The 15,962-nt window shown below is 39.3% G+C and overlaps 1 protein-coding gene across 4 annotated transcripts in view; it reads left to right on the forward strand.

Annotated features, from left to right (window-relative positions):
• RIPOR2 (RHO family interacting cell polarization regulator 2) overlaps positions 1-15,962 on the forward strand; it is a 97,709-nt gene that overhangs the window by 24,501 nt on the left and 57,246 nt on the right. For all 4 annotated transcript variants that reach the window (XM_007116231.3, XM_007116233.4, XM_028479151.2 and 1 more), the window contains exons 2-5: positions 8,967-9,093; positions 12,793-12,948; positions 13,682-13,760; positions 15,232-15,255. In XM_007116231.3, the coding sequence (XP_007116293.1) occupies positions 8,993-9,093; positions 12,793-12,948; positions 13,682-13,760; positions 15,232-15,255 (360 nt within the window). In that variant the 5' untranslated portion in view covers positions 8,967-8,992. The remainder of the gene's footprint in view (positions 1-8,966; positions 9,094-12,792; positions 12,949-13,681; positions 13,761-15,231; positions 15,256-15,962) is intronic.

Raw genomic sequence — 15,962 nt, forward strand, 5'->3', positions numbered from 1 at the left:
AACAAAAAAAAAAAAAAAAGGGGGGCCGCGGGGGGCCCCGGGGTGGGCCCGGGGGGGGGGGGGGGGGGGGGGGGTGGAGGGACAGTATACCAAACATTATTGGGACCATTTGTAAAATTTGAATAAGGTCTGCATATTAGATAGTAGTATCGTATTGATGTTAAATTTCCTGATGTTGATAATTGTACTGCAATTATGTAAGTGATGACCACATCTGTAGGATATACACATTGATGCATCAAATCTGCAGATTGCTCAATGGGGAAGAGCAAATATATATATAAATATGTATATGCAAGTTGCTCTCAAATGATTCAGGAAGTAGTAATGGGTATGTGTGTATGGGGGGAGACATAATAATAATTATGACAGTAAAACGTGACAGATTTCAACAAATGGTGAATCTGGATGAAAGATGTATGAGAGCTTTTTGTTCTTTTCTTGTAACTTTTCTGTAAGCTTCCAATTATATCAAAAAAACAAAAACAAAACCGTAATTCGTTTTTGAACTGGGCTTCTAAAGTACCCATGGTTTTAGTTTTTATCAGTCAGTATTTAAAGTAGTTCTGCTTTTTAATTATCTAAAAATTGCTATGTTCACAAAGATGCTAGTTTCTGGCTTCCCTTGATTTTACCTGTTCAGATCACATCCATTCTTCCGGATGTAGCCAGCGTTTTATCTACTCTATGAAACTTCCTGGCTGTACCTGTCTCATTTATCTCCCTCTCCATTGAGAGAACTCTTTTATTTTAAATTTTATTAAGCACTTACCACACACCAGGTATTGAGTATACTAACTCATTTGCACCTCAAAAATCCTCTGAAGTGTTAGTCCTTTCATACAAATGAGGAAACTGGGATTCAGAGAGGTTAAGTAACCTTCATAAGTTCAAATAGCTGTAAACTGTAGCCCCCAAATGGAGCCCAGATTTGTCTGACTTGGGAGTCCACATTCTAATCATCTCAGCTCTACTGCTTTCCTTGGAGCACTGAGAAATAGACATCACTTAAAATTTCACTGTTTGTTATTTCTTACATATTTCTTACATCAGAAATGATCTCCCAACTGCTTTATGTACAGTCATATTTTCTTCTCCCATTAAATTATTAAAACTGTTTATAGCAGAGATCAGTCTTTGGTTCTTTTTGGATCTTGGGCAACATATAGCATCCTGCCAGTGATGAGCCAATAATATGTACTTAATAATTGTGTTGATTGAGGTGTCTTAGAAAATATGGAAAGAAAACCATTGATATCGGTTTCCAGAGATTCTGAAAATGAGTTCCTTTTCTTCCACGTTAGTTGAACCTCAGTCTTCGTTATCGCAATCTTTGTATTTCTCAAGCACCTTACTTTTTATAAAGCACTTCCTCATTTTCTGTATGTTTTTAAGCAGAAGTCTTACCGTCTGTAGGGCTGGTGGGAAGTCAGGTTAGAAGATGTCCAAATAGCCTCACGATTGTAAGATCGAATGATGCTTTGATCTCAGTTGAACCTTACAATGCTTGTCTATAAATGGGGAGGAATTACTACTGTTATTCTCTAGATACCAAATTTGAGCTTCAGCAAGTTTAGTATGTGCCCAAGAGGCCAGTAAGAACACCTGAGCTTGGTTCTTCCATCTCTCACTGAGGAGTGAGTCTATGTTGCTCTGTAAGTTTTTTCATCCGTTCACATCACTTGTCTCAGTCAATCAATGTAATATCTCATGCATGTATTTATTGTTTGGTTAGCAAACAAAGCTGACAACTGAGAGGCAAATATTAGCCTTGCCTTGATTTATTTTAAGGCAGTACACTCCAAAAAAAAAAAGCCCGTGACTTAAATATATCCACTTTTTTTAAGATTAGTCAACTGTTCTGTAATAGGTACCTTGCAACCATATAATACGCAGACACCTACTTTTAGGATTCATCTTAAATAATCATTTAGCATAGCAGGCTATTTACATCTGACCCACATGCCTCTTTCAGACAACTGAATTATACTTCTGCCCTTGACCAAGATGTGGAGGCACATAAACAGGACATCACTGTTAGGAGAGGAGAGCGGAGGAACACAAAGTAGGCAAGAAGAAATGACTCAGAAAGTACAGTGGGGCCAGTGTGCTGCATCTTATGTGGTGTTGATGGGGAAAAGGATCAAATCACGAAAATATTCAACTCTCAGGTGGTTGCTTGCTGATCGAGCTTTTCCTTTTCAGGTCCTGATTCCTTGGCACTTCCTCTTGCAGAAGGAATGATGACTTTTTCTGGAAATTGATAGTGATATTCCGACAGCTCTATTGATGTAAAACTCATATATCATATAAAATTAATTCGTCTTAAGTGTACAGTTTGAGTTTTAGTAAATGTATACAGTTGTGCAACAATCACCACAACACAGTTTTAAAACACTTCCTGCCCCACCCCCAAAAGTTCCTCATGGTCCTTTGCCTGCTCGCATCCCTGGCACCAGGTCAACACTTGGGTTGACTGTAGAATTGTCTACTTTTGCCAGCATTGTCACTCCAGCAACCTGCCAACTGACCTAATGGCCATTGCCTTATCTCAGAGGGTTGGTCTCAGTCTAACGTGGAGATGGCATAGCTTTGTAACTATGCAACTATTGATTTCTAAGTCAACATTTTCGCTCCACATGCTTTGGTGAGAACTGAGATGTCCTTACTAACTTCATTCAGAAATTACAGATGTCTGTTATATTTTCTGTCCATAGTGGGGGTCTTCCAGAATTACCTGTTTGTGTTCTATATTAGAGAATTTGGTTAAATGAAAAAAAGGAAAACACCATAAAAACCTTACTCTTCCAGGATTAAGACAGTGATGTCAGCTGTTGTGTTATTGTTTTTTAAATTTCATAATGTTTGGTGTCCTGCAACTCCAGCATGTACAAATGCTAATCTGCTCCCCCGTCTCCCATAGAGAGGCCCAGGTGTCATCCTGGCAAGGGTCCGCTTTGCTTTCGACCATATCTTAAAATCAGAAATAAAAGGCATATGTAATGTAGACTGTATGGATTCCCTTTTATTATCCAAGTTAGCACATGGAATGTAGGGTAGACCTAAGTACCCTCTTAAAGGTGGTCGAAGAAAAAAGCTAATTTATAAACCCCTCGACATACCTCTAAAAAAAAAGAATATGATAGGGACTTCCCCAGTGGCACAGTGGTTAAGAATCCACCTGCCAATGCAGGGGACACGGGTTCAATCCCTGGTCCGGGAAGATCCCACATGCCGCGGAGCAACTAAACCCACGCACCACAACTACTGAGCCTGTGTGCCGCAACTACTGAAGCCCACACGCCTAGAGCCCGTGCTCTGCAACAAGGGAAGCCACTGCAATGAGAAGCCCATGCACCGCAGCGAAGAGTAGCCCCTGCTCTTGACAGGTAGAGAAAGCCCACGCACAGCAACAAAGACCCAACGCAGCCAAAAATTAATGAATTAATTTTTTTAAAAAAGAATATGATAGAAAAAGCAGGATACAAAATTTAACATGCATTGTGCTCAAAATTCTTATGTTTTATGCGGAAAGGGAAGAGTTGAAGAAAATTACATGCACCAAAATTCTGCTGGTGGTTATCGATGGGTGCTAGAAAACAATATGGTTCTTCCCTCCCCCTGCCTGCCCTGACTTCTTTCTGCTTCTCTGTATTTTCCTAATACAGCAGAGTGCTTTTATGCTTGGAAAAACTAAAAATAACCTAATGATTCCTATTTGCTTTCATGAGTCTTAGTATATTTAACTCTAACGATCAATATTAACATTCCTTCTAGCTGACTGGTTGCTTTGTCCAGTTACCATATCAGTTAATCAATGCCTCTAACACTTCTACTGTGAACTGGTCAGTTTGGAGATTCATGCCCAAGAAGTGATGAAAGGAGGTTGGCCTGTCTTACCTAACCTTGGGGTTCCCCGAGAGGAATTGTTCACATTTGGAGAGAGAAGCTTGCTAACTCAGGCTAATCAAATTTACAAGAAAGTTTAAGCCAGAATACCAGTTTATAAAAATGTAATGGGAAATGGAACTGTCACCTAGACTGAACTTTCAAAGCATTTTTCTTTCATTTTTACTACTTCTACCGGTAGCACCACCAGGAGCTGCAGTTTAGGGTCTGGTGCATAGCCCTGCTGTGTGACGGGTGCCCTTCATTGCCTGTCTTCCAAGCAACCCTCCAAGGTTGACTTCTATCAATCATTCGTTTATTCTTAAGAATCGGGTTATCTCTGTGTTCTCCAGGTCACTGGCTATTTCCCCCCTCTGAACTGCACTCATATTGTACCTTTTATTTCTGATCTAAACAAGACATGAGACCTGGTGGGATGAAGGGGGACCTCTTGACCCTTGATCTTTTTTTATCTGCTTCAGCCCCCTCCCCAGACCCTGCCATCTCCAGCCAGGCTCAGTGCTGTTTCCAAACTGCCTGCTGATTTGATAAGCTACCTTCTAATTTAAACAAACTAGGAACTTCCGGTCGGCTGGTGGCTCATGGTACCCACCAAGGCCCGGTGTACTTGTATCACCGTGTCATATCAGAACACATGAAATCCTCTACTCATTTTAATTTCAAAAGACTCCGGTATGTGTTCAGTTGGATCTTAGCACTGCAGAGCCAGGGAGAAGGCAGCGGTTTGCACTGTATGAAGAGTCGAGAAGAGAAACAACTGTAACTTTCTGGCTTCTGTGCTAAGAGACTCAGCTCAGAATGGTAGGGTTTGTTCAACTCTTAGTCAAGGTGCTGGGGATTCTTACCAGAAAGATTCCATTCTTCCCAGGGATTGTGGGAATGGCAGGGCAGGGGTGGCCACCCGGTGTAACAGCCTGGGCCTCCTGGGACAAAACAAAGTAAGGAGCAAAGCACAGCAGCTTTATCGTTTGCCTAAGATTTGAGACCTTTCTGGGATTTAATGTGCAAAAATGAATGTTAGTTCTGCTGGCATTTTCAGAAAGACCAGGTGAGAAGTCAATAACTTAGGGACTGGAAACCTTTTTCAAAGCACCAGGAGTTTCAAGTAGCAGCAGCCAAAGAAGGATTTGTGGTTTTATGTGGAATTTCATGCTTATTAGATATGGTATTTGGTGAACCTTGACAATACGTATTGGGTATAGTGCGTCCTACCAGGAGTACAGTACCACCTCTAAAAATCCTTCAGATGAAAATAAAAGAAGTTGCTACATAGCTCAGAGCTCATAATGGGAACCTCACTGGGGAATCTGAATTATTCTAGTGTAATCAGAATTTATGAAACCTAATACATTATTTCTTAGAAATTATATTTCTCCTCTTCAGGACTTACAAATATAAACTATATAAATATAGCCGTTACCCATCAAAGCTATCTTATATGTTCTTGTATGTGAGCTCTCTCTCCTCTCCAGTTCCAACTCTAGACAACTCCAAATGTCTGCAGTTTCAAAAAAGAATTTTGCATCATATCAATCATACATAAATCCATTTCCTTTATAAAAACTCAAACAATATAGAAAAAATTAAAATGTTTCTGACTACTTCTCAATCCCACCTCTTCATAGACTGTGTATACTTTCAGAACTTTTCTATTCATGTACATAATTTTATATTTTGTTTTCAACATTTCTGGTATCATACTCTATTTTGTTCTGCGAGGACAACTCGGCCAGGCGGGTGTGGGGGGGTGGATCTTTCTATGTGGGCATATTGTTTTTAACTGCTATGGTTATGCCATAGTGTATTAAGCATTCCTATAATGATTAACATTTACATCATTTCCATTTTTCCGCTATTACATTAACTGTCGTGAACATCCCTGTATATAACTTTTTGTGAACTTGAGTATTTCTCCACAGGAGATAGCAAAGAGTAGATGTGACATATTAAAGGATAAGTATGTTTTACATATTAAATAGTAGATACTACCTAGTTGTCTTACAAACTTTCGGTACCACTTTATACCCCTACCAGCAGTGATACTGCAATTCTACTTCAGTCCTTTCTTTAGGTAAAGGTTCAAAGAAGCATCTGCTACTAAAATGCAAATGACAGGGAACCAGTTTGAAGTCCTTAAAGCCTGAAAATGAGTAATGTAGCTTTAAGGGTAGTTTTGCTGGAAGAAAGCAGGTCTGTGAGATTCTAGGAAGCCGGGGAGCAGCTTGAAGACTTAGGGCTCCAAGAGGTGGGAGTGGTGTTGTCAGGAAGATGATAACAGAGTTACAGGATAACTAGCCACTGGGGAATGGCTGAGGCCATTGGAAGAGTAGTAGCAAAGAACTGTCACCCCTACTTCAGAGTTAGAGGTGTGGGCGGGGAGGTGCTTTGCATACTCTTATCCTGCAACCCACCTGCTCTTCCATCTCCCAACCTACTCCTTTTCTCCAAGAGCCTGACCTTGTGCAGAGGCCCTCAAACTTATTTTATGACTCACCTTAGGCAGTGAGCCAGCCTCTAGGGGAATTGATGGCAGGATAGAGATCTCAGCCTAAGCCAGCTATCAGTCGAATTCTTTTCTGATAGATAATGATCATTTCTAAGACCAGACAGGCAAAACCACTCACCCCCCTTCCTGTTCCCAGCGGCATCCATTCAACACGTAAATGTAATGAAAAGCTAAATGTAATGAAAAGCGTCTGAGGATTTTATCCATCCCGAAGCAATTTACAAACTCAGAATCCAGGACAAACATTTGTTTTGTTCTCAAGAAGCTTTCTTACCTATTACTGAAAAAGGGGAAGAAGGAAAATTATTTCACTATCCAGTTCTAATGTTTAATTCATTTAACATTTAAACTTTGCAAAGAGAGGCTTATTTAAGACTTTTTAAAAGTTGGACATTTGAGAAATTGTAGCAGATGATTGTAACTGAAGTTTGAACATTTTCAACCAATTCAGCATCATCCTTTTTTTCTTTTCTAGGCTGAGCATCAGAACCATCTGGGGTGCTTTTCAAAATCCCAATACTCAGATCCATACTAATTAAGTCAGAATGCCTGGGAGTATGTGAAACTACTGATCCAGTGGATAAGAGAAAAAAATCTTTTTGGTTTAAAAGCATAATCTCTAGGAAGTACAAGACAATAACGCAGTTAAAATAGTTCAAATACTTTAAGTCTTTTCTCTGTGACCAAAGAACGCCATGCTGCAACAGACCTGTTGAACAATAATTTACAAAATGAGATACAATACTAATTAAATTTGCCAAATTGAGACTTTGAGGTGGGTTTTAGGTTATAAAATTATTGAGCACTGAAAGAACATGTTTTCCTGATAGTTATTAAATTTTCTGGATCTTTTTCTTGATATTTATTACGTCTTCTTGATATTTGCTACGTTTGCATGTGATACAAAGATAGCACAGGCATGCTTTATGAACCTAAGAGGTGTTTTTAATGAGAACTAGACAGACTGCTTAGTAAGCAACAAAGAACACTTAAGAGAACCTTATTAAGGATTTATGTGAATCATGGTTATTTTTGAAACTTGGGGGTGGGGGGAAGTAACCAGAAACAGTCTTATTTGCACCGCATTTTGTCCTGCCATTCGTGCACTAGATATTAATTTTATTGCACATGCATACTTCTACGTCATTACTTTTAAAATTCTAGAGAATGTTCCAAAACTTAAGCCTCCCTGTCCCCATCCCTAGCTGGACTGGGTGGGATTCCCGTCCTACCCAGATCAAAGAGCAACCTGTTGCTCATTGCAAAGCCTCTTGCCAAGTGAGTCAGCGCCTGTACCCTGCAAGACTGCATGCTTGCTTCCTCAGAGCTGCTTTCTCCTGGGGTGGGTGGGGAGGAGGGGATTTAGAAACCTGCAGCCTCATGGGGAAGGGGGCTGTTTGTTCTCTCTCTGGGGAAGTAACTCACTCAAACCTCCTCCCTTGGCTGAGCTGCTTCAAATAGCTTTGAGTAGGGCCCAGTGAAGTTGGCTTTTCCATTACATCTAGATGGACTACAAGAGTGTTTTGCTGCTGTTTTTTAGCTTTGCTTGCTTGCTTGCTTGTTTGCTGGGTTTTTAAAGGGCAACTATTGATGCTATTAGTGTCTGCCCACTTTGGAAGTCTTTAGTCTGGTCAGTGGCTGTGTCCCCTTTCTCCTGCTAGCCCATCCCCGTCTCTGGACTGAGGTTACCTGCTAAGACAATGGTATGTGCTTTGACTCTTCCTGATCTAAAGGGAATAGAATTACCTAACTGTTCTAGGGCAGTCCTTTGGGGGAACTAACCTTGGGCTTCTGTCCAGCTGAAGTTGTGTTTTGACAACGTGTCTTGGTCAGTGGTGATGAGTCTTTATAAAAGGTGAGCTAGCGACTGAAATAGGGTGTGTGCCTTCTGCTGTATTTTCCCCTTTACCTTTCTCGCCTCTTCTCTTGTGTTCTTATCATAACCTAGATTATCACTACTTCTGTGAGCGCTCTCTGTGCTCTTTTTTTTTTCTCACTGCCACAAGAGCAGCACGATCTTATCTTTCAAAATATACTTAAGGGTAGAAAAAGGGAGAACAAGTTTAAGTAAGTTCATCTCTCAAGAAACCTAGTGTTTTTAGCCTTGTGACTTCTAAGTGTAGAATTCCACCCTAAGACTGGACTGTGTTTTGAATGTCATGCAGAACCTATCTGGAACTTGACTTGGCCTATTTGTGTACTTTTGCTGTTGCTATTGTCCTAAATGGAGGGAAACATTCCAAAGTTTCTGCGTATTTTGAAGGTATGGTTGAACCTTGTTTAAAAAAATAATCCCTGAAGGAACCCTAAAGTAACTGATAATGGTGTGTAATTTATATTTATTTACATCTTCATGTGTTTCTTCAGGTTCACCTGAGACCTGAACCCTTTGGCTTAAAAAGAACATGTCGTAGGAAAGAAGTCTTACAAGCATCTAATGGCCTCATGACTCACCTTTCCTCATGTCACCTCCTATTATCGTTGACAAGCTTAGCGTGTTTTCTGTTTGAACCTGCCTGTAATTTGCCTTAATCTTTCTGTTTTCTTATAGGGCTACCAGCCAGACTCCCAGAAATCATGTTGGTAGGATCCCAGTCCTTCTCGCCTGGAGGGCCCAATGGGATCATCAGGAGCCAGTCCTTTGCGGGGTTCAGTGGCCTTCAGGAGAGGCGATCCAGGCAAGTTGTGTGTGGTTCTCTCCTGGGACGCAGCTTGAGAGGGATGTGAGCCTTGGTTCTCTGAAGAGGGTCCGCGTGCATGTGGCCTTGTCAAAACACACACCTGTGTTATTTTCATCTCTTTTATGAAAAAGATGTAATGTTCCCCAAATTTCTATCATTTAGAATTCCTCCTTCAAAGAAGATTTAGGACAAGCTAGCAATACATGTGTATAGCTCTCCCTACCCCCACCCCATTTCTTTCATATCTTTTGATGCCTATTGCCAGAATGCCTCCAAATGTTTGAACCCATTTATCCTCTAACAAGTAACAACAGATTTACCTTTATCCACACATCTGTTGATACTGAGCATTTTCTAAAAATCTTTTCCAGTCTTTTATGTCATCCCTAATGAGGTTAAATGTGCTTTCATAAGTTTACTTGTCTTTTGTATTTATTTTGGGAATAACCAGTGCATTCACATCCATTGCCTATTTTGGGGGTGGATATTTACATATTTTCTTACAGAATAATAAAGCCTTTTTATATATATCCATTGTAATACCATATATTGTAGTCTTTTCCCCCCTAATTTGAATTGCCACCTTTTTTTTTTTTTAATTTTGACCTCCTTCACCCATTTCTTCTATCCTGCCCACACTCCCTGACTCTGACAGTCACCAGTATCTATGAGCTTGGTTTTTTGTTTTCTTTTAGATTCCATGTATGAGAGATTGTACAGTATTTGTCTTTGTCTGACTTACTTCACTTAAGTATGATGCCCTCGAGGTCTTTCCATGTGGTCACAAACGGCAAGATTTCATTCTTTTTTATGGCTGAGTAATATTCCTATATATACATATATATATAATGGAATATTACTCAGCCATATATATATGTATCACAATTTCTTTATCCATTCATCCATTCATTGGACACTAGGTTGTTTCCATAAATCTTGGCTATGGTAAATAGTGCTATAATGAACATGGGGGTGCAGAAATCTTTTTGAGTTCATGTTTTCATTGTCTTTGGTTAAATACTCAGAAGTGGAATTGCCAGATCATATGGTAGTTCTATTTTTAATTTTTTGAAGAACTTTATACTGTCTCCCATAGGGGCTGCACCAATTTACATTCCAAGCAACAGTGCACAAAGGTTCCCTCTTCTCCACATACCTGCCAACACATGTTATTTCTTGTCTTTTTGATAATAGCCATTCTAACAGGGGTGAGGTGATATCCCATTGTGGTTTTGATTTGCATTTCTGTGGTGATTAATGCTGTTGAGCATCTTTTCACGTACCCTTTGGCCATTTGTATGTCTTCTTTGGATATGTGGCTGTTCAGATCTTCTGCCCATTTTTTAACTGGGTTGTTTGGCTTTTGCTATTGAGTTGTATGAGTTCTTTATATATTTTGGACATTAACTCCTTATCAGATATGATTTGCAAATATTTCCTCCTATTTAGTAGGTTGCCTTTTTATTTTGTTGATGGTTTCCTTTGCTTTGCAGAAGCTTTTTATTTTTTAGTTTGATGTAGTCTTACTTGTATAATTTTGCTTTTGTTGGCTTTTGCTTTCAGTATCATATTCAAAAAAATCATAGCCAAGACCTGTGTCAAGGAGTTTACTACCTATGTTTTCTTTTAAGAGTTTTATGGTTTCAAGTCTTACATTCAAGTCTTTAATCCATTTTGAGTTAATTTTTTTTTTTTTTTTTTTTTGCGGTACGCGGGCCTCTCACTGTTGTGGCCTCTCCCGTTGCGGAGCATAGGCTCCGGACGTGCAGGCTCAGCAGCCATGGCTCACGGGCCTAGCTGCTCCGCGGCATGTGGGATCTTCCTGGACCGGAGCACGAACCCGTATCCCCTGCATTGGCAGGCAGACTCTCAACCACTGCGCCACCAGGGAAGCCCATTGAGTTAATTTTTTTATATGGTGTAAGAGAGGGTCTAGTTTTCTTCTTTTGCGCGTAGCTGTCCAGTTTTTCCAGCACCATTTATTGAAGAGACTGTCTTCTCCCCATTGCATATTATTGGCTCCTTTGTCGTAAATTAACTGACCATATATGAGTGGGTTTATTTCTGGGCTCTCTATTCATTGATCTATGTGTCTGTTTTTATGCCAATACCATACTGTTTTAATTACTATAGCTTGTAATAGAGTTTGAACTCACCCTGCACCCCTTTTTGAAGCACATTCCATTGTATCCAGATTTGGGAGATTATTTTTGGTATGAAGTTATGTAGTCGATAAAGACTGACTCTGCAGACTGACTCTGGGGAGCAGATGTCTTTCAGACACAAGCTTGGGAATGTTAGTCTTCAGTTTCCCTAGAATCTCCCCTCATCTAAAATAGGACTTAGAGGAACTCAAGAAAGAGAACACAGGTAGTGAAATAGGTAACATGGAATAAAGTTCGTCCTCAGTTTTTCTGACGTGATAAAGATCTTACATTCTTAGGGGTCTTATGTGCTTTGACCTGTATTGTCCCCTTTGGTGCACACGGTAATGGCAGAGGAAAGTAAGAATTAACCTGGAAGGTGCACAGCAGACACCTACCAGACTCGGAGGTCACGGCTTTCCACTCAACACCTGGGTCAGTGAGTAGTCTGGCCTCTGAGCTTCCTAATCAGATCAGTAGTTTGGGTTTAAGTTACCAGGTGTCCATCTTACCACTGTAGGCTGCCTCCCTGCCACTAATAGGGATGTTGAGTTTCATGTTATACCTAAACAAAATTTACTCCATAAAAATAAAGCTTAAGGGAATTCCCTGGCCATCCAGTGGTTAGGACTCAGTGCTTTCACTGCTGGGACCCCAGTTCGATCCCTAATCAGGGAACTAAGATACCACAAGCCTCTCGGTGCAGCCAAAAAAATAAATAAATAAATAAGTAAACTTTTAAAAAGTCTATTCATCCAGCTATGTGTGCTTTTCTTTACTTTAACACTACAGACATACCTTAGAGATACTGCAGGTTTGGTTCTAGGCCACTGCAATAAAACAAATATCATAATAAAGCAAGTCACACAAATTTTTTGGTTGCACAGTGCATATAAAGGTTATGTTTACACTATAGTCTATTAAGTATACAATAGCATTATGTCTAAAAAAAACATTGTACATACCTTAAATACTTCATTGCTAAAAAATGCTAACCATCATCTGACATAGAGTTGCCACAAACTTCAATCTGTGAAAAAACACAATATCTTTGAAGTGCAATAAAATAAGATGTGTTTGTATACAGCATTAGTCCTTTGTCATGCTTATGGCCCTTTATTTAAAAACTATTCATTCACATCCCAGTCAAATTTAATAGACGCTTATGCCTGATGTCACATAGTGCACATATTTTTTTTAGCTGAATTACATTCTTCTGCCTGTTCATTATTTCCACCTAGAAGTGTTTGTTCTTGGCTTCCCGTGAGGTTTCAGTGATGTGACATGCTTTCACTCAGAGTGTACATTACTTGAATCCAGGCTTTGACTCTGGATAACTGCTGCCCAGCAAAGCTTCCAGATTTCAGCAGTTAACTCTAACACCACAAAACTAAATGAAGGATGCCTCAGATCTATTAATATGCAAGGGAACGTTACCTTCCCCAAAAGACACTAACACAAACACAAGATGATTAAAAGGCATTTCTTTGGTCAGATCGTTTTGGATGCCCAAGACTCAAACAATTTCAGCTTTTCTTTTCTCTTTCCATAGATGTAACTCCTTCATTGAAAATTCCTCTGCTCTCAAGAAGCCTCAGGCCAAACTGAAGAAAATGCACAATTTAGGACACAAAAACAGCAGCCCTCCCAAAGAGCCTCAACCTAAAAGGGTGGAGGAGGTCTACAGGGCTTTGAAAAATGGACTTGAGTAAGAACATCAAACCTAATAATGCACTGAAACCTTTTTCCTTCCTAAAATGCTCAGGAGGGTCAGAAAAGCTAGTCTTATGAGATAATTTTAGAATGTCTATTTCTGTAGTAGGTGTTTTATTATTGCACCATAATTGAGGAAGCCTTAAATGAGTCCCCAAAATATGAACTTGATTGGGTTTCCATATCACAACCAAACATTGAAGGAGACCTGAAATAGTAATATGTTTATATTTAACTCTGTGTAATATTGTATTTTACTTAAACACTAGTAGACAGACATATCTGTTTTAGAGATTGCTGAAGAAGTGTTCTAAAACCTTCCTGAGTATATTATAGCAATGATTTGTCCAGAATAAAACTTCCCTAGTATGTGGTGAGATGCATACTGTCAGTGTCCTATGGAACTGGATAGAATTCTGTGAGCCCAGATCCAGGACTGACTCCACAGTTCTTGCCATTCCCTCCACATTGGTTTTTCTTTCCTGCTATGCCAGCCTCATAGGGATTCTCCTTTTTGACTATCTGGATAGTATCAGATTCAACTGCTAGAGCTTTCAAAATGTGGAGAGTTTAGGAAAATGCAGAGCCTCTTCCCTGCCAGCTCTGTGCTGCACAGAGCAAGGTTCAGGTTCTTAATGTCCCCTCTTTAGAAGAGAAAGGTCAGCATCAGCATCAGATTCCACTTGACAGTCACAGAGTTCACGATCACGTCTCTCTTATCTTTGCAGTGAGTATCTGGAGGTTCACCAGACAGAGCTGGACAAGTTGACAGCTCAGTTAAAAGATATGAGAAGAAACTCTCGCCTGGTAGGTACCATCTAATCCTTAGGGTGTTAACACAGTGGGTTTTTTTGTTTGTTTGTTTGTTTTGGCTAACTTCTCTTGCTGGATAGACATGGGGACGAGGAAGAAAGTTCAAGAAAAGCAGATCCAAGGGACAAAGTGCCATGTGCTTCCTGATGTTTATTTTAATGCTTAATGCTTAATATGTTCCAGTATTTTCCAAGCATGTTTATGCAGACAAACTTTGTAATCAGGAAAAAATACTTTAAAAAAACCAACTCCCTCTACTCCTCTTCCCAACTAATATAAGGAAATGAAAAGTTGGGGTTTTCCTACTGTATTGTTAGTACAGCATTTGGAACCCAGAACTTTCCTTTATATCCAATTTTTAAAAATTGTAATAGGTCAGTGATACCTGAGAGGAAAAGGAGGCTCAAGAGGTCATTAGTAGAAGAAATCGGAGGAGTCCTTGAGCCAGTTCAACTACACACTGTATTGTTGGAGATGCTTGCAAGTTTCCTTTACTCTAATGAATTGTGAGGACTTGTCTGCTTGAAGAGGTGTTTCTAATGATTTTAAATGATTTTGTTAAGTTCTAAATGATATTATGCCTTAAAGTTTTAAGGCGTCAGAAAGCCCAGGAAACGTCTACATATACGAGGTACATATATACATGAATAGCTGTTATCTTCTTTTTAAAAAGATGTTATCCTTTTCAAAGGCTTAGAGGTTAAAGCCGTCACAGAAGTTAAAAGTTTTATATTCTAATAATATTAGAAGATAAATTGCTCCCATTTATGTGGAACTCTCTGTGGAGTGGCCTTCAGAGCTTTTGAATGTCCCTGGCAGTCCTCAATGGCAACAAATGTTCCTCCTTGGAGAACAATGGCGTATGGATGGAGGAGCTTCCAGCAGGACCTCCTGTTCCATAAAAACCCTCCTGATGGGGGATGTGGGCTTAGTGTACTGATTATACTGTGATATTGTGAGCACACAGGAATAAACTTGCTTTAAAAACAATTTGTGAAAAGCTTTCGCCACTCTCAAGGGCTCTTCTTAAATGCCAATTTTTATGTGTTTAAACAGGAAGGCAAGTCTTTTTTTAGCACATATAATCACTGCTACTTCTTATGTTAAAAACATTTTTTTAAAAATTTAAGTGGACGTGAATTTATGTGTCCCTCACTATGTAAGAGAGGAGAGCCCAAAGCAAGTGAACATCTTAAGGCTCCCAGAAGGCAGAGAGGACTGGGTAGAATTCTGGAGACACAGAGTATAAATAAATACCAGCTCTTAAAAGTATTCTTACTATTATTTAAAATAACCCAGATTTACTCTTTTAAAGCAGATATCAAAACGTCCAACAGACCTCATGGGGCTAATCATTATTTCACTGATGATGCAGAAATGCAGACAAAATCCTTCGATTCATATCAGTAACAGTTTTGAGGAAGATGTGTTTTAATCCAGATACTCCTTTTTTTTTTAATTTTAGGGTGTGCTGTATGACCTAGACAAGGTAAGTTATTGCTCTGTGTTGGGGAGTTACTGGGAAATAAAATCCTTCATCCTTGAGAAGTCAGTGATCCTTGCTTAGGTACAGTAAGATCCTAGAGAAATGATGATTTTTCTAATCCTAGAAAAGTTCGTGCTTTTATCTAATGAGGATGATGAATAAATACTATGATCTACAGACCCAATAATGTGTTTAAGGTCACTTTTGTAAAAAAAAAGTCACCTGGTTGCAGGGTTTCTCAGTGTGCTGGTTAAGTTTAAGAATTTCTTAAGGGTTTGAAGGTCCTTACCTGTGTTCTCTCTAAATGGGAACTATCATATTTCATCAAATGGAAGACCTCTTTGATTGGAAAACACATCATTATCTTATTTGCCACTAAGAAAAAGAGTGATTACAGCTACACTGTGACACAGTTCTTTCTTTTCACTTAAAATATGTATTTTATACTTAGTGACAAAACTCTCTTAGGCCTATTTTAAATGTAGATATATTTTTTTAAGTTATATATGATGCTGTCTCTTTCCACACCTTTCTGTATATATGAGACCTTTAATACTGAATCATATTCAATGCAATCCCTATCAAACTACCAATGGCATTTTTCACAGAACTAGAACAAAAATTTTCACAATTTGTATGGAAACACAAAAGACCCCGAATAGCCAAAGCAATCTTGAGAAATAAAAATGGAGCTGGAGGAATCAGGCTCC

This window comes from Physeter macrocephalus, chromosome 18, assembly GCF_002837175.3.
Source record: "Physeter macrocephalus isolate SW-GA chromosome 18, ASM283717v5, whole genome shotgun sequence".
Taxonomy (NCBI): Eukaryota; Metazoa; Chordata; class Mammalia; order Artiodactyla; family Physeteridae; genus Physeter; species Physeter macrocephalus.